Raw genomic sequence first — 26,535 nt, forward strand, 5'->3', positions numbered from 1 at the left:
TGCTTTAGTATTCATCACTGAGTCTCGCTCTTTTGGTAACTTGTCATGATTGTAAAATAGAGGGAGCCTTGCTTAGAAGCTTTTGCTTCCATAAATGTCTTTGTGTTTGGCTAAGCTGGAATACTGCCAGGGTTCCACAGAGTTAATTGCCATCTTTAATAACAGGGGTTTCAAAAGCTTCAATCATTTAGGACAAAACTTTCTGGCTGCTACTAATAGAATATTTTGGGAAGGATTAAATTAGATTTGAAGTACTCTGGGCTAATTGATTTATTCCTGTTGTTTAACTTCATGCAAGGATCGGCTGGCTGCCTTTTATCGGCTGGCTGCCACGATCGCCAGAGTTGCCTTTTATGGAATGACTACCCACTCCACACACACAACAGCTTAAAAAAAAAAAAAAAGCCTTGCATTGTAAAATGATATGCTGATAGAGTGCTCTGTCATTATAAGATCTAAAAACACTTTACATAAATTGTCTTCAATCACCCTTGCAAGTTATACTCATTTTACGGATGAGTAATTTGAGGCCTAGAAGGCATTAAGTGACTTGCCCAAGGTTACAGAGCAAATCGGCGGTTTAGCTGAGTATAGAGCTCAGGGAGCATATCCTCAGCTGGTGCAAATTGTCATGGCACCATTAAACTCAATCTGCCCCCAGCTGGAGTCCTGACTTCCAGTCCCCTGCTTTAACCATTGCCTACTCACTCCTTAAATGGCCATACGCTCAATGGTGTACAGAAAAACACAAAAGTCTTGCTTTATACTGAATTAGTATATTTTTAGTGAGACTTTCTAAAATGTTGGGAATATTCCATAGTTTTATTATAGTGATTAGAGCAAAGTATCAAAAAGATGGTGGAACTAGTTTCTTTATCAACCTTTCTGGACAGTTCTGACACTAATTTCCTAGAAACTGATTGTAACGTGGCATATTCGGGACTATGGCATCATAGACTATCCAGCAGAGAGAGAATCAGCTTGTAGCCTTCTGAAGGTCTTGCGCGCGCACAGAGCCCTGCATATCTGCGAATATCAGTGGACCATTTTTGCAGCTCGCGGATGAATGTGGATCCAAATTTTATATCTAAAGTCCTGCAAATCTGCTGATATCCACTTTATATCTGTGGGCGCAGATATCCGTGGATTATTTTTGCAAATCGCGGCTCGAATGCAGGTACAAATTTTGTATCTGGGCAGAGCTCAACATGTAGTCTATAACAATTAGTACATTGCAGATTTCATTACATTCATTTTATCACCCACGAGAAGGAATGTGATATGTGACAAAAAGCTTGTTAGATTGAATGTGTCATCATTAAATACCCATATGAATATTGATAAGTGGCAACCTCAAATGTTTAAAGGATTACTGAGCACAAAAGTCTGTGTCAAAATCCACTATGGAGAAGAAGAATGTTATCCTTATTGAAATTAATGAGAGCAAAATAAATTACTAGATAAGTCCTACTTAAGCTGGGCTGGAGGAAAATTTCATTACCAAATGGAATCATACAGAGTAACCAAGTGATCAGGGCACAATGTTTGCATCATGATGCACATCAATATGTGAATATGCTGAGTCATGGAGTTGTAATGATTTCACCTATTGACACAATATCCTGAGGCAGACATTCCTACTAATATCGGCCTGTTTCTCTGTTGTTATTTTGTGGCTTCTGTTGCTCAATTTCATGCAACATCTCTACTCTTCCTTCCCTCCTCTCCTGGCCTGTGTATGGTGGAAAGGAAATCTCTTCAGCTCCCACACCCCAGTTCATTTTCTTAACAATCTATGCTTTATCCCAGGCAGGGATGGGAGTGCTCTTGTGATTGGAGCTCTGGTATTCAGCCTGGTAGCAGACAGAGCACAGCATCAATCAGATATGCATAATCTACAAGAGTAACCAGAGAGCTGTGTGTAGCTCAGGAGCTATACATTGAACCTCCTTGTTTAGATCCTGCAGCAAAGCAGATAAGAAACTTGTGTAAAAAAGCAAGAAACATAATGGTTAGGTACATTTAGGATATCTGTGTCTAGTGAATGCTTTAAGGCTTCTTCTCGGTAATATAACTTTACAACCCTACAAATCACATGCATTTAAATTTTTTTGCTATATTTTGAACATCAAACTAAATCACTTACTCATATCTTTAAGGGGGCTTTAGTCTGCTGTTATCAGGATTGCAGCCATTTCTGGGAGCACTGCAGTGAGTTTTCCTTAATTTGGCTTGTCTTTATTCATAGGGATTAGCATAAAAATATACCCACAGAAGAAGAATTGGGGTTGTCTTGGGGGATGGAAAGAAAGTGTTTTTTATGGGGGGGTGAAAATATTCTAGCAAGTATAGTGCAGTTTTTCTCCACTGTTTATCCTATGGGGCCTTTTAGAATATGGAAACTGATTAATTTATGCACTTCATATATGAATATGCACCAGCCATATTATAGATAGAAGAGGATATTTCCCCCACCCCCAGTGCATCTGCCAACATACACAAATATATTAAGGAGCATATGCTGTGTAAGACATATACCTGCCCAGAGCTGTGGGGAGGCTGGAAAGAATATCTCTTGATACATGTTTGGCAGTTTTAGTGACAGATATTGCAACTACATGCAATATGGTTTATCGCTGTGGGGCAGGGATTGCATGCAACAGTTATAGGTTTGGAGGAGAGGGTTTGCCACAGCTTGGCCTGGAACTAAGAACAGTGGGGGGGTGATGATGGTGAATCACTCAGGTTGTAAAGACTTCCAGAGAGATACTCCCCCATGGGAAGGCTTGCGTATATTGATCCAGACTTGGTTTTCCAATGGCCAACAGACAAAGAAGAGGTTTTTGGCATAAAAAGGTTGAGCTGAAACTGATTTAGTGGCATTTTGTTGCATCGGAAAGAAGGCAACAAAATGCCAAGACTATAGGTCCAATGGGGTCTCCAAACCTTGCTGAAAGACTGATACCTAGTAGAGCCCGATGTTGGGGCTGAGGGTGACCTCTGATAAGCTTTTAGTAAGTGTGTGGGAACTTTTATTGTTTTTGTATGTTTTCTCTGTAATGTTTTCACCTTAAGAATTAATGGGGGGAATAGAGAAACCCTCTTTTTTTCCCCACAGACATTAAAATATTTGCTATTGTTTATTTTATTTCATTGTTTATTTATCACAAATTAAAAAAAAGTAGACTTTCCCAACTGCACCTTTGCTCATCCTATGTTGCATCAGATCATAAGAGGAGTCATGCTGGGTCAGACCAAAGGTCCATCTAGCCCTTTGTGACCATCACTTTCCTGGTCCTGATCTGTAAGGTAGTATCCTGTTTTCCTTCAAATTCCTTCTCAAGACCCTCTTCTGATGCTATGCTTACAAGAAATCAGCCAACATATTGTGACAAAGTACCTCCTCTGCGCTTATTGGCGGATTTGCTTGCCTCAGAGATTCACAGCAGCCCTCAGTTTGGCCACTTTTGCTAGTGGCTCAAACCTGCCGTCCACTCAGCTAACCTCATCACTGGCCAACATGGGGGAAACAGAAAACAAACCCCGCAGTCTCTATGTCCCACCTAGTGAGTCCGGGACAGGCCAGATCCCTTTCCAATTTAGTCCTTCCCTTCTGGTGTTTCTCACAGACCAGGTCAATTCCTCCTGTGTCCGATCAGGAGTTGGGAGAGGATGCGGGGAACCCAGGCCCCCCCTCTACACTGGGATCCAGACCAGGGCCCTGTGGATAGCAGCTGTCTACAATGTTCCCTGTATCAGCTGTGTGACAACTACAACTCCCTGGACTACTTCCCCATGGCCTTCCCCCAGCCCCTTCTTTATCTTCACTGCAGGATCTTCATCCTGAAGCCTGATCATGCTTGAACTCTTCAGTTCTCCAGCAGTATACCTTCTCATTCCCTGCTCCTTGTGCACTCCCCTACTAACTGATGGGAGGTCCTTTTTAAACCAGGTGTCCAGATTAGCCTGCCTGCCATAATTGATTCTAGAAAGTTCTTAATTGGCTCCAGGTGTCTTGATTAGCCTGCCCATCTTAATTGGTTCTGGCAGGTTCCTGATTGCTCTAGTACAGCCCCTGCTCTGGTCACTCAGGAAACAGAAAACCGTTTATCCAGTGGCCAGTATATTTGCCTTCTACCAGACTCCTGTACCCCACTGGTCTGGGTCTGTCACAATGTATGAAGCCATGGTAAGTCCACACCTTGAATATTGTGTGCACTTCTAGTCACCCCATTTCAAAAAAGATTTATTAGAACTAGAAAAAGTATGGAGAAGGGCAACAAAAATTATTAGGGGTATGGAACAGCTTCCCCATGAGGAAAGATTAAAAAAGACTGTTCAGCTTTGAAAAGACACAACTAAGGGGAGGATTTGATAGAGGTCTATAAAATCATGAAGTAGAGAAAGTGAATAAGAAAGTGTTATTTACCCCTTCGCATAACACAAGAATCAAGGGTCACCCAGTGAAATTAATAGGTAGGTTTAAAAACAAACAAAAGGAAACACTTCTTCACACAATGCACAGTCAATCTGTGGAACTCTTGGCCAGGGGATGTTGTGAAGGCCAAAAATATAACTGGGTTCAAAAAAGAATTAGATTAGTTCTTGGAAGATAGGTCCATCAAAGGCTATTGGTCAGGGATGCAGCCCCCTACTCTGAGTGTCCCTAACCCTCTGACTGCCAGATGTTGGGACTGGATGACAGGGGATGGATCGTTCAAAATTGCCTTGTTCTGTTAATTCCCTCTGAAGTATCTGGCACTAGCCACTATCAGAAGACACTGGGCTAGATGGCGTTTGTGTAGTTCATCACATGATTGGGGTGGGTTTGATATCCTCCATAATGTGGGGGTAGGGAGGCTTTCCAATGGTCCAGTTTTCATTAGAAAATGCTTATTCCACAAAATTGAAATACTCTGCAGAACGTATTGATTTTGTTAAATTTTTCTATGAAAAATTATCAATTCATTTTGTTTTGATAAGGTTGAAGTGCTTCAGTTCAACTTTTTTACATTAGAAGTTGAACATGACAATGTACAGTGGGGGTTAGTTCAACTTAATTACATTGCACAGGGTATGACATTTTTCACAGCCCTGAGTAATGTAGGTATGTTGACCTAAGTTTTAGATTTAGACCAGGCCTTAGGTAACCTGCATTAAACCCCTGTTTGGACACACTCATTCAAAATTAAAGTGGCTTTAATTTAGTTTAGCTTAATTCACTTCATCAAACCCTTGTTGACTTTAGGATTCAATAGAATAACATAGGGATAAATCTAGATAATCCTTACCTATAATTCCCATTGTTTTTCTCTTTCATCTTCATAGCAGTGCTGGGGGATGCCACACTACAGTAACATGGCACTGTTCAAGTAGGACATTGAACCAAAGTCCTGTGAAGATATTTCAGCAGGAAATAAAGATCAAAAGTTAAATCTTGGCCCCATTGAAGTCAGTGTGAGTATTGCTCTTGTCTTCATTGTGGCCAGGAATTCACTGTAGATCTCAAGCTCTCCTAAAAATATTCCTGAGGTTATGGGGTTTGCATGGAGAGAGGAGAGACCTGGGATTCCCTTTGAGAGAATACAGACAAGCTTTTTGTTTCTACTGGGTCATTGTGATACAAGAGGAAAGACGTTTGGATAGGAACAGTTCAAATGGTTAGTTTCTGAACACTGAACAGTATCTTATAAAAGCCCCACCAAAATAAATAGTGACTACAGCTTATATAGTCCTTTTCCTGCTGCCGCCTTTGGCATATGACCAGTACTATGGGTGTTTGTGTGTGTACAGAACAATTCCCATGGCAACTCTCAAAGATGGAAGGCAGCCCATGAGACAATTGCCCATTACACAGTCCTGGCCACTTGCAGGCACTCAAGGGCCTGAACCAGAATACACTTCATTAGACAGACAAGCAACAGCATGTCACTATAAATTAATAGCAGAGTTTCCTTGAAGGAATTCCTTCTGCTACCTGCAGGTTCATCACTGCATTCCCACACAGTTTTAGGTGATGGCAGCCCAGGATGTATTTCCAAGACAGAAATCCTGTGAAAAGAAAATATATTCTGTACAGGAGTTGTCACCACTTGTCATCAATTTCTCATTCATTTTGCTGAAATCTCCTAAAGGGCAAAGAAAAAAAAAAAAAAAAAAAAAGCAGCCATGTGGGCCATGCTCTAGTATTGACTGGTTACAAGTGAAATGCGGGTATAAAAAAATACCTTTCTGGCCAGACTTCATGACTGTCAAGCATTCATCCTATTGGAACAGGTGCTCCCACTGCCTCGCCCCCTGCCAGCAAACATCAAATTACCCTAGGCAGTTTGCCAAATTATGAGAAATGTGGCTGCTATTTAGGATTTCAATTAGCAGGTTTTGGTCTTCAGAGACGAATAAGCTTCTCAAGGTTTCTATTGTTACATCAGTCATTGCACAGTAGAGCAAGGAGACAAGCACAGAGAACAGGGCTTATAGAGATGTGTTCATTAATACGTTCTTCTTTGGGGTCTTGAAAAGAAATTCCTGCTGTGTCGCTGAAAAACTACTCCCTTCCATCAATTACATTTTAGCGCCAATTAGTTATCTCCATGGAATATATTAATTTCAAACTGTAAGACAGGAAGAAAAAAATTCCATGGGATCTAGGACTTTATTGCACATAGTTTCTTCAATATACAGATTTCAGAGTAACAGCCGTGTTAGTCTATGTTTTGCCAGGCAGGATTGCTCCCAGTCTGGAATGGAGACAGTGGTCCAGATCCTCAAAAGTAAATGCTTCTGAGAATCTGGCTCCCTGTACGTACTCGTGTGAAGGATACAATTAAGGCCCTACCAAATTCATGCCATGAAAAACGCATCACGGACTGGGAAATCTGGTCTCCCCGTGAAATCTGGACTTTTGTATACTTTTACCCTCTACTATACAGATTTCACAGGAAGATCAGCATTTCTCAAATGGGGGTCCTGAGCCAAAAATGAGTTGCGGGGGGAGGGGTCATGAGGTTATTGGGGGTTGGGGTCATGGTATTGCCACCCTTACTTCTGCACTGACTTCAGGGCTTACTTCTGTACTTCTGCTGGTGGTGGCTCTGCTTTCAGAGATCGGCTCCTGGCCAGCAGCCCCTCCTCTCCAGCTGCTCAGCTCTGAAGGCAGCACCACCACCAACAGTGCAGAAGTAAAGTATTGCACCTTGCTCCTTACAATAACCATGCGACCCCCGCACAACTCCTTTTTTGGGTCAGAACCCCTGCAGTTACAACACCGTGAAATTTCAGATTTAAATAACTGAAATCATGAAATTTACAATTTTAAAATCCTCTGACCATGAAATTTACCAAAATGGACTGTGAATTTGGTAGGACCTTAGCTATAAAGTTTGGTATCTCTATACAATGAGTCCTTCAGTCAGCAAGCCCCTTTCTGTTTCTGATGAAACTGCAGCTAGAAAATGCATTCAGTCCAAGGTAATTCTGTACCAGAAAGTTTTTAACAAATTGGATGGATTTCAGAGAGAAGCAAAAATCATTAGAGGGCTGGACTGACTGATTTACGAGGGAACTTAAGAAAGTTTAGCATGTATGCCTTAGTCAAACCACCACCAAGGAGTGAACAAATAAGATTGCCTCCATAATTACTTTAAAGGAAATACTTGAAATGCACAAGGAGAAAACCCAAACTTTGTGGGGGTTGTCCAAGGAGGTATAAACAGGGTTAACGGAATGAAATTTTTGGGAATATAGTATTATCAAATTCTTAAGATTCAGGAATAGTCTTTGAAGTGGTGAAAACTTACTCTCTTGGGGGATTTAAATCATTGGGAAATATACTCTTCTTCCACTAATACAAGGCTGTGATAGAACCTTCATATCTTAGCACTCTTTATACAGTGGAGAGTAATAGTATCCACATACTAGGGTTCCAGATTATTTTGCTTTACTTATTTTAGTGTTGCTTTGTGTATTTTGCTTCCTTATGGATCTTTCTGGTTAGCTTAATTATAAAAATGTTACACACAGTGTGTTGGTACAGACTATGAAGCATATACAAAAACTAATAAGTAGTTTATTCTTGAATTGTAATAAAACTAAATGCATCAATTCTACTTTTATTTTTATGGCACCTAATTTCTTGGTCAGTATCTACAAAGGTCCAGTCAATATCTACAAAGGTCCACTAGCATGATTTCAAAAGGATCTTTATTCTTTCTCAGTAGACTGTGTTGGAACAGATACTTGCAATATTTATTAGGTATCATTTTGTTAATGTGTTAAAACCTTTATTATTGTCTTACTATGTTGTGTATTCCTTTTTTAATAAAGATAAGGTAGCAAATAATCCTATCCTGAAAACAGGGCTTCATTCCAAACCAGTCAATTACCAAGTAAACTGAAATATCCTATATCAAGATTTTAATCAATTAATCACAGTATTAATTGAATAAAGTGAGTGTCTGTGGCTACTCTCTTCAATACAATCTATGTAGTAAGATTCCAGAATTGTCACTCTGTCTGTGTGTCACTCTGCAGTCTAGATATCTGTTTGAGTCAGTATGAAACAATAGAAACAGCTACAAGCATGGTTCAGAGCTGTTTTTGTTTAGAATATCACCAGGGTCAATCATTACTGGGTTGACAGTCAGTTAACATCCAATTTTCAAGTTCTCAGCTATTTCACACTTTATGAATTACACCAGTACGACAGCACAGGCTTTCACCTAGTAGTAATATACTCCTTTGAGTTTCTACCAACACAGATTTACGTAATACTAAGAAGTGTAACTTGTACTATTGTTGTGCAGAGACCTGTATTTTAAGTTGTCCAACCTAGCCAGTTATATAAAGTTGTCTACAAAAGTAAGCAAAAGCTAGAAATAGAAATCATGTTACAAACTAGATTGTTTCAGTTAAAAGAAATACACAAAGGGGTCTTCAAAGCTTCTTTTAATGTCATGGATTAGGCTCATAACAAGCTGAAAGATTCTAGAAATGAGAGGAAATGTTAGTAGTTAAAAACCCCAGCATGTGTTTTGAATGAGTAATTTTAACGGGATTTGGTTTCCTCACCTTTCTGGACATTGTTTATCTGGAGCTTGCTGAAAGAGCCATCTGGACAGCAGATCAGTTGGACTGGAATGAGTGAGCTACACAAGTATGGCTGCGGCTTTCCCCATTGTCTCTTCAGTCCTGGGATCCCACCAGGATCATTATTGTTCTGATCCTACAGATATTCTGACCAAGCCTGAAACAGGAAACCAAGTGACATCCCCACCTCAACTGGCTTTGGTTAACTCCTAAACTGCGCAGTGGGAGGCAGCATGGATAGAGCACTGGCCTGTGATTCAGGACACCTGGGTTCTATTCCCAGCTCTGATATTAGTCTGTTGGGTGACCTGGGCAAGTTACTTTGCCTCTCTATGCCTCACTTTCTGTATCTGTAAAATAGGGACAGTGATACTGATCTCTTTTGTAAAGCGCTCTGAAATCTACTGCTGAAAAGCACTATGTCAGAGCGAGGGAGTATTATATTATCTAAAACATGAACCTGAGTAAACCAACAAAAACTCACAGGAAATCCTGAACCACACTGAATGCTTTATTTTTTCTAACTTAGTAAAATAATAGACTGTTGTAACAGACCATTGCAATATTTATAAGGTACCTTTTTGTTATTTTTTAAAAAAAGTAATATTAGCATTTTATCCCAAACTGAGGTAAAACACAATACTATATAATGTGTGCACTGTAGTAGACAACATCTCTAACAAATAGTCTCACATCTACCTATATAAGATACAGGTAGTATCTGTGAGATGTACTGCCACAGTGGCAGGCAGCAGAGGGACCTGAGTTGAAATGGTATATAGAAGACAGGGTGCCAGGCATGTAGCCTTTATTTTAATTTGACTGGCTAGTCCCTAGGCTGCTTTTATCCCCTTCCTTTCTGGTGTGCGGTGAACACCCCATCACAGGAAGGAAGCAAGATGGTGCCAATGGTTCTGGGGACAATTTCACCAAAGTACTTACACGATCTTCTCAGTCTCCACCTGATTACTTCAGACAATATCAGGAGCTCATGCACAGGGTGGTGTCCGAGCTAGAGATTCAGCTTGAGTAAGTTCAGGAGCCTCAACAGAGATTTCTGGACATTTTTCAGCCTTCTGGTCCCAGTCGGATGGTCCTTCCAATCAACAAGGCCATCATGGACCTAGCAAACGTGGTGTGGCACATTCCTCCTTCTGCTGCCACCCCAAAGAGGACCAAGGAGTGTTACTTTGTTCTGTTTAAATGGTGGGGGGGTGGGGCGTTATCCTCACACCCACCACCTAACTCCTTGGTCGTACAAGGAGTTACAGAGTGATCCAGGAAATAACACCCAAAAGTTACTCCCTCTGACAAGGCACCCAAGCACCTCAACCTCCTGGGAAGAAGTCTTTTCTCTCACCTCCCTTCAGTTTAGGATCTCAAAGTATCAGGACCTCCTGGCTAAATATTATTTTATGCCAAGTTTCTAGAGTTTAAGGACAAGTTCCCAGTAGGAGATCCCACTTCCAAGCCTTAATTAACAAGGGCAAAATGGTGACCAGAACTTCCCTTCAGGCCACAGAGGATGCTCTGGACACTGCTTACAGAGGAATGTCTACAGTTATTGTTATGAAAGGGACTTGTGGGTATGATCCCCAGGTTTCCCTAGAGATGTGTCGAGTACCATCTGGGATCTGTCCTTTGATATCACCAATCTGTTCCACAAAATGACAGATGCAGGTCTTCATTCCCTCAAGGACAACTGTTTGCTCTTTATATTCCTGCCCCCAGGAAAAATCATCATAGACAGGGCTATACAGCGAGACCATCTCCTCAGTCCTCATATCATTAACATCCTCAGGAACTAGCATGTAAAAGACAGAGGGTTTATAGGACCAGGAATGCAGCCCCTGCAACATCCACCACCACATCTCACTGTAACTCGCAGCCAAAGAGTTTCTTTTCATGGGACTGTCGAGACCCACATTCCTTTATTGGTACTACATTTCCCTCCTCAGGGTTTTGGAAGCCACTTTATCCAATTAGTCTGAAACTGGAGGCCCTAACTACTAACAAATGGATACTGGAAATTATTCACAGAGGCTATCTAGTCGAGTTTCTCACAATTCCTACCCACTAACCCCTTTCCTGGTTCCTTTTCAGGGACCACTCTGAGCCATAGAAAGAGTTCCACTTCATCATCAACAGAAGGGATTCTACTCCCCTTACTTCTTGTTCCCCAAAAAGAGTGGGAGATGGAAGACAATTCTCAAACTGAACATATTCATCCAAAAGCTAAAATTCTGCATGATCTCTTTGGCATCAATAATTACATCTCTAGAAGAAGGCACATGGTTTGCAGCCACTGCATACTTTCACAGACATTCACTCATCCCACAGGAGGTTCCTCAGGTTCCTCTTCAGCCAGGACCATTATCAAGTAGTCCTCCCCTTTGGACTAGGTAGGTACCCAGGATCATTACAAGAGTTTTTTCAGTGGTGGAGCTTGGATGAGAAGAAAGGGTCTCATGTCTTCCCATACTTCAACAATTGGCTTCTGATGGGCAGATCATATAAAGAAATCCAGCGGGCACCCTGTTCATTCTACTGTCTTCTCTAGATGTTTGTGTCAAACACAAAGAATCCATATTGGTCCCCAGGAAGTCCATAAATATCACAGGGGTCACATTGGACTCATATATAGCAGGAGTTTAACTTATGGTATATTCAGACCCTAGACTTCAGTCAGAACTTGCCTTTCCTTCCTCGACCACATGGCCTCACACACACATTAAACTATTTGCCAGGCTCTATCTTCCTTGTCTGAAAGCCTGGCTCCTGTCCATGTACTCAGAGAGGAGCAACATTATGACAAGATGAAAATTCGGTCCAAGGTTTTGGACTATTTTGTCTGATGGACAAAGCGGGTAAAGGTGCAAGTGGGGATCCCTTTCTTCACATCGACTCCTGAGGCAACGGTCATTACTGATGCCTCCATCTTAGGCTGAAAAGCTCGTTGGGGCAATCATACCGTGCAAGGCATCTGAACCCTTCAGGAGTCCAAAATGAATATAAATTTACTAGGCTCAAGTTTCATATGAGTCAAACTATCCACTAAATGGTATTTTTTCCCCCCTAAACCACATGCCTCAGATAAAGAGGATGCTGTATTCTCTGCATGTCTGAAGGGTGCTGGCCTTTTTATCTATAAAAGTCATTAGAAAAACACCTAAACTATTTGTTTCCATAACACAGAGATCAAGGAGTCAAACTATATCTGCACAGAGACTTTCAAAATAGATTTCTGGTTGTATTATCCTTTGCTACCAATTAGCCCTGGGTGGGGGTGAGTGCTCATTCCACCAAAGTGCAAGCAACCTCAGCACATCTCTGAGAGATGTACCTCTACTGGAGATGTATAGGGCAAATACTTGAAGCTGCTTTTACACCTTCATAAAACATTATGCTTTGGTTCAATCTTCTACTGCAGACACAGCTGTAGGGACAGCAGTATTACAGTCAGCCATCACGTCTGTGTCCTCTTTGACTGCTGCTTCTTAATCTCCACCATATTGAATACACACAGGGACCATCAGTTGAGGAAGAAACTCCAGACTTGGGTGGATGGTGCATTTGTCTACCTACATGTGTAATACAAATAGGAACCATGCATCTCAAAGAACTTCCAGTTACAGGTAAGTAGCCTCCATTTCATTAGCTGCTCTGGTCTCAGTGCAGTGTCAGGAGATCCTCTCACAAGAATACAGTGGTTCCATGAAGAAGTAGTCAGTGAGACAAGGTATAGTTTGCTAGCCTTCACTGTTAAGACAGGGCACCCATTTCCGCAAATCATCACTAGGGGCTAGGTTCACAAAGAAGGTCAGGCACTGAAGAGGGGTTGGCTGACCCTTTGCACCCCCTTGTGTCTGGGGTGCCTCTGCTCTGCAATCTATTCTCCTGCTTCCAGGCCCTTTTCTTTACAGAGACTCCACACACTTGTTTGTCTAATCACCTCCTTTAGAGGGGTCTGTGTTTATTCAAACCATTCAAAACAAAACTCAGAGTCCCAAAAATCTGTTCCAAAGCATGGCTGTTACCTCACAGCCTGGGCTTAGCTTGCAGCTGTCCTGCTCAGTGCTCACTTCCCAGAGTCAGTTCTCCCAAACAACTGCTTCACCTCTCTTTTAAGGAACCAGCTGCTTGCTGTTCCCTGCCTGTGCCAGTTGTGTCTGGTTAGCTCATTTAGCAAGCCTGTTTCAGGCCTCAGGTCTCCTGCAGAAAGCTGCCTCATTCTCTTACTCCTTTTTCTCTCTCACAGACACCTAGAAAATAACTAGGATTCACAGAGCCTGAGTTTGGTGCCTCAGCTCCCTACAAAAAGAATGGGGAGAGACATGTGCCTGAGAATGGGATTCACAAAAGTCAGCACACCAGGCGGCTCCTCACCTAACCTTGCCAAGGGGAGATAAGCCCTGCCCCTCTCTCCGAGATAGGGCCTTGGATCAGGCTGCAGAGGAGGTGCTTGGGAATCTGCCTGGGATTCTCAGTTGCAAAGCCTCTCTAAAACAAAGCCCCAGGGGGGAGGCTGTTGCTTGTAAATTTTAGCCCAGTGCTAAGAGCACTCACCTGGTATATGGGAGGCTCCAGGTTCAACTCCCCTCTCCACCTTAGGGGAAGAAGAGATTTGAAATGGGATCTGCCACCTCTCACAGGAGTGCACTAGGCTTTGTGTTATTGTGATTTAGGGACTCCCTTAGTCTCTCCTGTTGAAACTGTTCCACAATGGAAAAATAAATTTTAAAAGTCACTGAAGTAGCCAGACTGGATCTTTGGTCTCCCACCTCTTAGCTGAGTGCTTTAGTCACTAGGCTACAGCATCATACTCATGCTTGCTGGCTCATTTATTCTGTAGCCTGCTGGTTAATACTCATCTCACAGGGGTGTTGTGCCAATAAATTTATTGATGTTCATGAAAGCATACAGATACCATAACGATAAGCACGATAGCAAAGTCATTGAGGAAATTAATAATTCTGTTTTAAGAGCAAGGACTGAATACTGTGCAATAAATGAGGTCTGGGGCCACATATAGAACAATAAAGAGAAAACAACTTATTCAGCGAGTGCCATCCATCCTGTGCACTGAATGAGGCATAAGGTCCTACAGAAAATTAATGTGATTATGTAATTAATGACTGTATCATAATGAACACACAAAAAGGAGCCGAAGTAAAGTTGCACAGGGACTCTCAATTTTGGCATTTCCTGACTTCTGAGTGCTTGACATTGAAACTGTAACATTCTTTTAATGTAGTTTTTTTTTAATACAAAATTTTAAAGAATCCTTGTTTCAAGCAAGGTGTAGAGTGACAGTTAAGGTGTAGTCAACGTAATAATAGTACTCAGCTCTGACCATAATCATTGTACACACCCTGGGAATGTACTGACTTGGTATTCGATGTAGTGATATGGTAGTGACAAAATTCAATCTTTGCTTTGGTTTAACGTTTCAGGATAACTCTTTTTCTAGTGTATACTGTTCAAGGCAACATAAAAAACCTAGAAAATGCAGTGTAATCTTTGTAATGCCATATAATTTACTATCAGCTGGAAGTACACTGAGTCTAAGTCACTAAAAATGTTGTGCCTTCTTCTAAAGATTAACTACATTAGGCTTCATTGGCGGGGTGGACTAGGCCCTGAGGCCCCCTGCTGGAGACCTTGTGGTCCTGCCACACCCTGCCCCAGAAAGGGGCAGTAGAGAGGTCCTCCAAGCTGCCTCCAGTGGCTGTGTGGGAAGCAGCCAATCAGGACCCAGCAGGCCAGTATAAGAAGAGTTTCTTGCTAAAGTTGGAGGAGAGTGGATGGTGCTCCAAGCTGCCCACTGGGACTCCATGAGGAGAACGCCCTGAGGTAAGGGTGAAGAATGTGCGGGAAGTAGCCCAGGGAAGTATAGCAGCTGTTTATTTAAAGGGACATTGTGAGTTGCTGGGAAAGTGGCCTGGACTTTGAGGCACCCCAGAAGGGGAACTGAACCATAGTGGCCCCAGCTGAAGAGATGTGGGGCCAGAAAGGCCCTGAGAGGGCAAAGACACTGCCTCCAGGGAAGGAGCCTCTATTTTAGAGCAGGGACAAACTGAGAGAGACATCACAGAGGGCACTGAGAGAGCCCCCTGTTGGACTTGTATGAAAGGGGTTTGCATTGCCTGTATCTCACAGACAGACTGGGTATGGCTTGGCTGGAGGGCTGACTCACTGAAAACCCACCACAAACAGAGAGAGAGTGCAAGCACATGCACTCAGCCGGGGATGCTTGCAAGAGGTGAGTGTGACCCCCATTATGCTCCCTTTTTATGCTGTTATCTCAAACAATTAGTTTGACTACTGATCTATGTGGCTTTCCAGATATGTCACATATAGGATACACAACTTTTTTTTTTATGGGGAGGGGAAAGGGGGGGCTAGAGTTTAAAAATAATAAAACAAGTTGCTGAGTATTGTTTTAATGAGCAATTTTGTACTATGACTATATATGTCCAATTTTAATAAAGTGAGACAAATGAGCTTCTATTCCAAATACAGTGTTCCTTTATTTATGAATGCAATCCCTCAATTTGGGGGAGGGCCTGACCCCTCCAAGGCCCCAGTTGTCAATGCCCATGATATAATAGGCACTCTGGCTTTAGGATTTTTCATTTGGCCAGAGGTAATAAGTAGCGGTATGTCACTTTCATCGCTACCATAGTACAAAATACCAGACAAAACAACAATAAACTGATGTAAACAGCATATTTTCAGCCTTTCTTTTCCTCTGGCACAAGGCCACAGGCAGGGTCAACCCAAGTTTAAGATTTCACCAGGTGTAAAGCCACAGACTTATCAATGGTTTTGTCAAATTTGGTCTATTCAGCTGACAATGAAGCATATGTCATTCTTCTTCTAAGGGCATGGCTACACTGGAAACTTCAAAGTGCTGTCGCAGGAGTGCTCCCACGGCAGCGCTTTGAAGTGCGAGTGTGGTCGCGCTCCTGGTAATCCACGTCCACGAGGGGATTAGCTCCAAGCGCCGGGAACCTGTTTACACTAGCTTTAAAGCGCTCTGACTTGCTGTGCTCAGGGTGGTGATTTTTCATCCCCCCTGAGCCAGCAAGTTAGAGCGCTATAAAATGTAAGTCTAGCCAAGCGCTAAGACAGTAGGGATGTGGGGATATTGTCATAATGGTATTATCTAGAGCACCTAAAGCCACATCATGATCAACTGCTGTTAGAGAATGACCCAAAATAATTAAACATGTTTCTAATCCCCAGTTTACAGATGGGGAATTGAGGCATAAACAGATTAAGATCAAAAGTGTCCATTAATTTTGGGTGCCCAATTTGAAATGCCTGATTTTTCAGAGTACTTAAAATTTTATAGCACTTAATTGTTCAAAGCATAGCTCCTGCTGATGTCATTTGCAGTAGTAATTGCTCAGCATTTCTGTAAATGAGGCCCTTGGGTCTCAAGCCGGGCATCCAGAAATAGTGACCATCTGTGAAATGTTTGGGTTAAGTGATTTTTTTGTCCAGCATCACACAGGAATTTTGTCGCAGCAGCAAGGTTAGAACGCAGTTCTCTAATACAGCATTCATAGAATATCAGGGTTGGAAGGCACCTCAGGAGGTCATCTAGTCCAACCCCCTGCTCAAAGCAGGACCGATCCCCAACTAAATCATCCCAGCCAGGGCTTTGTCAAGCCTGACCTTAAAAATATCTAAGGAAAGAGATTCCACCACCTCCCTAGGTAACGCATTTCAGTGTTTCACCACCCTCCTACTGAAAAAGTTTTTCCTAATATCCAACCTAAACCTTCCTCACTGCAACTTGAGACCATTACTCCTTGTTCTGTCATCAGCTACCACTGAGAACAGTCTAGATCCATCCTCGTTGGAACCCCCTTTCAGTTGTTGAAAGCAGCTATCAAATCCCCCCTTGTTCTTCTCTTCCGCAGACTAAACAATCCCAGTTCCCTCAGCCTCTCCTCATAAGTCATGTGTTCCAGTCCCCTAATCAGTTTTGTTGCCCTCCGCTGGACTCTTTCCAATTTTTCCACATCCTGCTTGTAGTGTGAGGCCCAAAACTGGACACAGTACTCCAGATGAGGCCTCACCAATGTCGAACAGAGGGGAACAATCACGTCCCTCGATCTGCTGGCAGTGCCCCTACACATACATCCCAAAATGCAATTGGCCTTCTTCAACTGTCTAAACTACAAGACCATCCTTTCTCCTTCTGCAAACTACTGCATCATTCATGACACACCTTTCAACTTAACTAACATACGAGGCATGAGTCCTACATTCTTTCACCACACAACTCTGATTCATCCCCAGAGCAGATCCACTCTGTGTACCAAATGAGGTAGGGTCTGGTGGGAAAATAGCATATGATCATTGTCAGGGTTCAGGGCAAATGCACCTGTATTCCCCCTCCATTGTCCAGCAAGAACACGCACTTTTAGGCTTCAGACTTCCTAACTATCATCTTGGGCAGAGATCCCTGTCTCTTTCTCTCCTGACTGGGGTTTTTCCAGGCTGTACAATCCCCTCCCTAAACTGCATTATTCCCAGCAAGCCAAATGGCTTGAACAGCCAGCATCTGCATTTTGCTTTCCCTCCTGAGGCTATGAACAGTGTACTTGCCCCCAGTTATAAATTACCATACAGCTCTTTCTAAGCAACCACATTTATTGATAAGGTGAAAGCATTACAGAGAAAACATAGAAAAACAATAAAAGAACCTACACACATGCTAATCACTTGCTCGAGATAATTGAAACTCTAACAGCTCTGGTAAGTGATCAGTCCGGCAGACTCCATGTGGGTTTTTCTATGGTTACAGGTTCATAACTGCTTTAGCTCAAAAGACCACCCCTAGGAACAGTTCATTCTTTTCTTTATACAGCTTGGACCTTTGATCTTCTCCTTTTGTAATGGAGATCTGCATACAAAGGACCCTCCTCAGGGAATCGCTTCAAAAGCCTGAATTTTTGCATAAGCAGAGGTGGTACATTTGCATTCACTTTCCCCTAGAGATTTCCTGGGAAATCCATGTAATTTTGTTTGTCCCAGAAATTCATTCTTGTCTGGCACATTGTTTCAAATAGTGCTTTGAAGTTCATAACACTTTTCAGGTTTTACACTGGTCATCTCTCCCCTGCTGTAGAAGTTGCATACAATTCCACAGTAATACAGAAACTTTGCATTTTTAAGACATTGGACTCCAAAGCTACTTTAACTTAATTCAGTAAGGTTTCTCAGGGACATTACAGGAAATTGCGATATCTGTCACAATCATGTAATTAAAGACTGTATCATAACAGTTTTGGAAGTTTCAGTAAATGTTGGTAAACATCAATTTCACCACACACACAGGTATTTCCATCAATAGTAGTGAAAATTTAGGATAAGCAAAGCAAGGAAAATGCTGCCTGAGAGCATATTAGAATTTGATGTATAGATATTTTGTTTTTATACTTTGACATGTTATTGACAATTTTGTTTTTTAATGGTTTTTAACCATTGGGATTCAAAAAATGTTAAACTTTCTGTCATTAAATAATTTTCTGATAACTCACAGCCTGCATAATTTCTCTGAACTGTGACAATCTGAACAGGTTAAATTTTAAAAAATGCTTAAAAATAAACATTGATAAATTCTATCCAGCCTAAGCATAATGCACATACGCAAAGGGGCTGAATTAAAGTTGCACAGATACTCTTAATTCTGGCATTTCTTAGCTTTTGAGTGCTTGACTTTGCAACCTTAAAATTCCTTTAATGTAGTTTTTGGGCTTTAAAAACATAAAATTCCATCATGTGAAACCATATTGACTCCCACACTGTTCATCAGTGGGGTTTGGAACTTTGTGTCCACTGCACATAGCTCTCCCAGGTGAGCTAACAGAGTAACTTGTAGTAGTAGTGAGTTGTCATCCTCTGTGTGAATCAGCCTCTCGAGTGAGATGAGGCACACATGATGCCAGTTGGTTTCACAGCTATTTGCTGACAGCAATGAATGTTAAAACTGAGAAAACCTGGGTTCTGTTCCAGGTTCTGAGGGGAATGTTCTCTGGAGGTTACAGTCCTGCTTTCGTTCTCTGTCCTCCCTGGTGTCCTTATCTCAGTCTCACTCTAATCTCCCTCACCCACGTCCATACATGTATCCTCCGCTCCAGTCCCTTCTCCTTTCCCCTTCCCCTTGACTGCAAGTCCCATTCCACTTCCCTCCTTCCCATCTCCTCCTCTTAATCCACTCACCCCCTTCTTCTCTTTATCCCAGCCTCCCCCCACCCCATCTCCATTCCCCTGGGCTCCAAATTGAGTTTAACTGGAAGAATCAAACATGTCAACAAGACCCAATATATCATTCTTTTTATTCTAATTGAGTCAGACATTTCCTGTAAACTTGATATCTGGATTATTTCCCTGTTACAAGAATGGCAAATGGCTCATGAAATGACAGACTTCAGAAATACAATATTTCAATTAAAGAATATTTCATGGGAAATTCCAAACAAGCAATTGGAAATGAACTGTGGTCCAAGTCTCTGCTGAGCATCATAGCAAAAGCAAGTCCCTAGGTTCATTTAGGTTGCTGAAAAACAAACTGTGGCATGATATCATCGGCAGATGTTGAATATATCACTTGATGTATTTCTTGTGGTTAGTGTGCTGAAGAATTGACCAAACCATTATTCCTCTTTGTGTAAAAGCAGCAATACATCTGTTAAAAATTTCACTGGAACCATTGATTTTCCAATAGAACTATATAGCTCTACAGATGTAACTAGTGATACAATGTTAGATATGGAAAATTTAGACATTATTTTGCATAGGAAAGTATTTAATATTTGATCAGTATTAAAGGTCAACATCTTTTAACACTTTATATTCTAAATCGGTTTAAGGCATAAATTAAACATCCAGTATTGAACAGCTTTAACATTTTGAACAAGTACCAACTACTTCTCCATCATTGTTACTAACATACAGTACTTGCCATTTATATGTCAGTATTTACCCACTAATATCTCTAGCTATTTCCAAGTACAGAGAAATGGTAACTATGGTAAAATGTTGAATTTGTAATCATCACTGTATGAGGAAGACATAAGAGTTTTGTATATGGTGCATATGATTGGTTACATAATTAAGATCTAATCAGCTGAACCTTTTTAATGAAGAGAGACCAAGAACAACAGTAAAATGTTTTGTTTTCAAAATGTTTTCTCACTTTTGTTTTCAGATGCTGATGGTTTTCTCTGAAAGTTAAATAACTAATAAACCATGGTTTTCAATGAGGTGCAAGGGATTGAATTGTAATGGAAGATGTCTGGTAAAAACTTTCCCCTTCTTTGAAAATAGCAACACATTTGCTTTAGATGTGAGATGTAGCATTAAAAGGGGGCACTGTCAATGTTGTTAAGACTTAAACTAATCTGCATTCAGAGATGCCTTTTTAAAGAGTTTAATCCATCCAAAAATATCATCTTCTGTGGGCCAGCAGCTGAAGAAATTTGGTGAGCCATCTGCGTTCCACATTCCGTGAAGCTAGCTCCATGTCTTCATTGGTCAAATTAGAGTACAGATTTTATTTCATTAGTCTGTGCCATTCCACATTCTCAACAGTATCTCAAATGATCTTTGCCTCATTTTCCTTACAGGGTGATGAAGTTTCAGGTGACTCAGCCACATAAATTCAGGCAATGCCTCAGCTATTCTAATGTGGGTGAGTTCTAGTCAGCCAAAGAAGCCCTTTTAACGGGCCCTGAACCAAAATTATTGGGCTTTTCCATGGCCACCGTCACAGTTCAGGGCAACTACACCTGTATTCTCCCTCTAGGGTCCACCAAGGGCATCCACTCTCAGGCTTCTGGCTCCAGAGCCATCACCTCTCTTGGGCAGAGACACACATCTCACTCCCTCCTGGCCTGGGTATTTCCAGGCTGCACAGTTTCCTGCTTACCTTGTGAATTTCTCAGCAAAGCCAAAGAGTGGCCTTGGTCTCTAGTGGCACAGGAGTTATGTAGCCCAAGATAGCCTCAGCGGAGTAGCATCTGGTCCATAACCTGGCTTTGTTTCAGTTCCGTGTTGGGGGGTAAATGGAATTTGCTGGCTCTGTCTTGGAATAAATCTCCAACCCAAGTATGGGTGAAGGGGAAAACTGTACAACAATGCATCTTCCACATGTAAAACATTCCAGAGGACTGGTGCTGCACAGAGTTACTATTGTTTATAAACCAAACAAACCTTCCAGCTCTGACAGAGTTGGATTGTGGGAGATGCATCCATTATTGGCTAGTGTCATATGACCTCCAACCCCCCCCACCATCATCAGAATTTGCACAATCACTCTACTGCTTTGCTGTCCTCAGAATGACAAGTCAGAAACCAGGTTTGGGAGAGCCATTTTTGCTAGCTGCTGGTCTCTTGATGAGAAGTTAAAAAGGAAATGGCTGGCAGAAATCTCTCTAATTGACAAAGACTAACAGTGTCTGTGATAGATATGGTAATTTCCTGCAAATAAACTGGACAAACATCGTTCAGCTAAGTTACACCTTACTGAATTGAGTTTTTAAGTATCTTAGGAATTCATTGTTTTAAAATGAATGAAAATGTTTATGTATTGCAGGAGCATGTGTAACCTCTCAAGGATATGAGGTGTTGCCGCCCCCCTGCTAAAGAGTCCAGGCACAAACTTTAGCTCTAGAGGTTCCTTAGTTCAATCCCAAGTGTGGCAGCTAAGATGTCACATCAGGACACTACACCAGTGGAGTATTGATATAGCCCCACTGTCCCTCTTATGCAAGGGAAAACCGACGCAGGAGAGGCTCTACCTTGGGTTCGTACTAGGCAATTCTGGATCGGGGAGCCACAACTGGCTCCTTAGGGCCCTGCATTTTCACTTCATCTGAGCAGAGTGTAGGATCAAGCCCCATGAATCTCAGAACTGAGGGGTGGGGATGCGGGGAGGGCTCAACTACCTTTCCTCCCTCTAAGATGCATTTCTGCTATAACCATGGACTGGCCGTCTGCTGCCTGTTAGCCACACAGTCTGTTGCAAGGCACACTCTCTCACACATCTGTAAAGCTCCTGGTCATTGACATCCCTTCCATTGGCCAGAAGGGTTATGTTAACAACATATACAGAGATATTAGAGAAATACTTAAAATAGTCTGGCTAGAAGGCTGCAATATCATACTATTTTATTTCTTAGAATTCAGAATGGTAATGCACAAAAGCCCCAAAACATAGAACAGGCTGCTCCCTAAGGTACAACTGAGTCCATCTTGTTTTAAGCTGGCTCTTTCCATAACTCTCCCTGCTGACACACTTTGTAATAGATACTAGCCTGTGCACTGGTCCAGGAATTCTCCCGCCCCCTACTCCTCCCTCCACAAAGTGATAGGTTGCTGTTCTAACACATTCCTCAATATACCACAAGAAGAATGAGGCAGAGTTGAAGCAAAGCTTTCAACACAAGGAGAGGAGGCATGGGGTATAGTACAGATTGTTGGCACTGAAGTCAATAGTAGTGAATGTGACTTGAGGATGGGGTTCTGGCCATTGTCATTGGTGTGTGTGTGGTGCAGAGCACCTGGAACATGACTGTGGAGCTGTTTGTTGTATTTTATTCAGAGGCAGTTTGCTGCAGGTCAGCCTTTCCTTTGACTAGATCAACAGAATTTCCAGTGCTTGTGCTACCCAGGTGGACACAACTTTCTCCTGGATAGAAAAATCTATTCTGAAGATGCCAAGATTGGATTTATATTTAAAACTGACCTTCACCCCACAGCAAAGTTTATTTTAAAAATTATTATCAAGCCCAAAACCTTGAGTAACTGTGCCTACCCAAACCAGGGAGCACATGGCATCTTCTGCTTGTGTCATAACATTCAGGGTCTCATTAGTTTACATTGAGTTCTACAATAAGCCTGGGCTTTATCTGGTTGGTTTTAGATTTAGCACCACAGCAAGGTCAGGTTGGAAAAATAAACACATTCCCAGAATCCTTAAGGCCTAAAAGAGAAGGACAACTGGCAAGCTACTGTGCATTAATTTTAAGGCCTGTAAGACCCTTGACAGTATTTTTTAAAGGAAAGCAGCAATTAAATATACTTAGTCATTTGTTTTGCAGTCTAAATAATCAGAACGATTTTCTCTTCTATTAGCCAGCCTGGCTTTTGAACACCAGGGAGTTCTTATAGGCCAGCTTTTTCTCAGTATTTTACTCTCCTCCAGGTGGCTGAGGAAAATAATGCATCTGTTTCAAATCTCAGTAGACCCACACATTGCAGACGTCACCAGAGCCTTAAAACAAACATGTTGTATAAAAGCTGGAAAGATTTCAAGCAGTCTCATAATTATGAATGTATTTAATATGCACAATGAATGCAAAGCAGCTTGGAACATATTCTGATCTTTCCTAACTGGCAGGAACAGGCTAGCTGTATAGAAGTTCTCCACTGTGGGTATGATGGGGGTGGAAAGTATTGTGGTTGGTAGGGTTCCCTATTGCTTTATTGGCAGGGAAGTTAAGGAGGTGCGGCCTGGCATCCCCAAGACCAATGATTCTGAATGGAGTAATAGCTTACCTGACCCAAGTTCTATTTTCCTCTGGTGACATGAGTGATAGTATCCACTGATCCAAAGTGTCATTAAAAGGCACATGAGGAGAGGGAGAGCTCTCAATAATTCAAAGCAGATCCTGTGTTCCAGAATTAACTCACTTTATTGTATCTATGAATTATTTCACCAGGAAAAATCCCTTTGACACACCTCATGTTTGCAAGGAGATGCTGGAAAATCATAATGACTTCATGGTGGATATTTTAGTTTGTCTCTAGCTGTAACATAGCTAACATCATGGGAGATTTTTTAAAAGGTTTTAAGATGGAGTTTGTATAGGATTTGATCAAGATTTAAACAAGAAATTTTTTTTTTTAATTGACAACAGATCATGTTGTGGCTTCTCACTGTTAAAGATTCAAAGACACTTCATTAGGCTTAACCCTGTTTTCAGATGTTCTAACCATCATCTTTGGGATGACATTTTTCAGTCTTTTTCTCTGTCTAGAAGCAAATGTATTTCAAAGGTATAGGGACAGTCTTTTCAGTAATTTTTAAGCTATGAGAGAGTGATAGTTATTAAATATGTAATACTTATCATTATTAATAATAAATACTTTAATACATCTGTCTTGACCCTACGCACTAGCAGGGTATCATGATAAAGAAATGTAAGCGATAGTTTAAAAATGCCTAATCACACTTTTTTCAACAGGGCTGTAAGTCCCAGTTAAGTGAATAAGACTTTAACTAAAGTTACTCAGATGACAAAAGTAAAGAGAAAACAGAGAAAGGAGGGGGTGAAGAACAAAGATTATAAATGTAAGGGTATGACTTAACTTAGCAATACAGTCATATCTTTTTTTTTTATTGTTTGTTTTTAAATGTTGACCTGTGTCTTAACTACCCCGGACTTCATGCCAAACTGCTGCAATTTTGATTTTCTCTTGTTTTTTAACCCATTCCTGTTTCCTACTTTAAAAAAAAATATTTTGAACCATTATCTATTTCTATTTTATACCTTCACTGTTTCCTTTTTCTTATTTGTAACTCATGATTCTTTCCTCATTATTTTCACTAGTGGAATTTAGGGGTGTTCCCCCCACCAACCCTAGATAATCTCTTTAAGAACATAAGAACGGCCATACTGGGTCAGACCAAAGGTCCATCTAGCCCAGTATCCTTTCTTCCGACAGCGGCTAATGCCAGGTGCCCCAGAGGAAGTGAACAGAACAGATAATCATCAAGTGATCCATCCCCTGTTGCTCATTCTCAGCATCTGGCAAACAGAGGCTAGGGACACCATTACTGCCCATCCTGGCTAATAGCCATTGATGGACCTTTCTAGAAAATTAATTGCCTCTTTCATCTAATTCTGAGCTCTCACTTAATCCTCATTCTTCTTCCCCATCTCCTCCCCCCAGTTATTGTCATTCCTTAGCCACCCCTTCCTTTTCCTGATTTTATTGGCAGTGAGAGTATGTATGTATATATGTATGAGTTTTGAAGGCATGGTCAGTCAGCATTTTACCAGTAGCAGCCTTTGGAGACTGATAGCAGATTAACTTGTAGAAATACTAATTTTACAATTGCAATTATCATTTTTTTCTCCACACTGGCCTTACCCTTCACTAAATGTTTTTTGATAGGTGGAAGGGTATTTGTGTAGCTAGATGTGTATGTTTTTGTCATATTTGAACGAAAATTTCTAAATAAATTTGTTAGTCTCTAAGGTGCCACAGTACTCGTATTTTGTTATATTTAGAGAATCTTCTTTTTCCCATATCTCTTTTATATATCAACCAATTTTGATAAAATTTGAAATGGAGTCAGTTTTTTCTTTTGTTTAGAGGCCCCTCACATTGTGAGGCCCTTAATCCGACACTGCCTGTGCAGCCAGACCTAAAGAAGATAGTTGCCATCATTGTGCAGGCCTTTTAAAGAGAAGTGATACTAGATTTCATGATTTTAAAACAGTAAATGTATTAATGTTAGTCTTTTTTCAAATACCGAGAGAGCAACCCAGTCTAGTGCGGCAGAAGCTGCTGATGGTAATGGGGGTCATTAAAGAAGAAAAGCTCAGCCTGTTCAGTTTTCTGCTGTGGGCCTGTGGGTCCTAGTTTGGAAGCCGGCAGCTTACAGTGAAGGGTCAAATGGATATAAACTGGCCACCAGGAAGTTTAGACTTGAAATTAGATGAAGGTTTCTAACCATCAGAGGAGTGAAGTTTTGGAATAGCCTTCCAATGGAAGCAGTGGGGGCAAAAGATCTATCTGGCTTTAAGATTAAACTTGATAAGTTTATGGAGGAGATGGTATGATAGGATAACATGATTTTGGTAATTAATTGATCTTTAAATATTCATGATAAATAGGCCTAATGGCCTGTGATGGGATGTTAGATGGGGTGAGATCTGAGTTACTACAGAAAATTCTTTCCTGGGTATCTGGCTAGTGAATCTTGCCAATATGCTCAGGGTTTAGCTGATCGCCCTATTTGGGGTCGGGAAGGAATTTTCCTCCAGGGCAGATTGGAAGGGGCCCTGGAGGTTTTTCGCCTTCCTGTGTATCATGGGGCACTTGCTGGAGGATTCTCTGCTCCTTGAAGTCTTTAAACCACGATTTGAGGACTTCAGAAGCTCAGACATAGGTGAGGTTTTTCGCAGGAGTGGGTGGGTGAGATTCTGTGGCCTGTGTTGTGCAGAAGGTCAGACTAGTCCCTTCTGACCTTAATATCTATGAATTATGGAAATCACTTCATCTGGTAGCGTGGCAGATACTGAGTTTGACCTCTAGTGAGTGATGCAAGGCGCATCTGTTTGCTGGAGAGGATTATTTTGAAGGTAGGTTGGAGCAGTGCAAGGATGGGGCTCAAGATGCGTCTTTTAGTCTTCCTTT

The 26,535-nt window shown here is 41.5% G+C and overlaps 1 protein-coding gene across 1 annotated transcript in view; it reads right to left on the bottom strand.

Moving 5' to 3' along the window:
- Nucleotides 1-6,009: 6,009 nt before the first annotated feature.
- TPO (thyroid peroxidase) overlaps nucleotides 6,010-26,535 on the bottom strand; it is a gene marked incomplete at both ends in the record, with an annotated part of 200,136 nt that continues 179,610 nt past the window's right edge. Inside the window, 2 exons of the mRNA XM_084624270.1 lie at nucleotides 6,010-6,128; nucleotides 10,712-10,891. Coding sequence (XP_084480396.1) covers nucleotides 6,010-6,128; nucleotides 10,712-10,891 — 299 coding nt within the window. The remainder of the gene's footprint in view (nucleotides 6,129-10,711; nucleotides 10,892-26,535) is intronic.

The sequence above is a fragment of the Lepidochelys olivacea genome, assembly GCF_965140295.1.
Source record: "Lepidochelys olivacea isolate rLepOli2 genome assembly, chromosome: 3".
NCBI lineage: Eukaryota > Metazoa > Chordata > Testudines > Cheloniidae > Lepidochelys > Lepidochelys olivacea.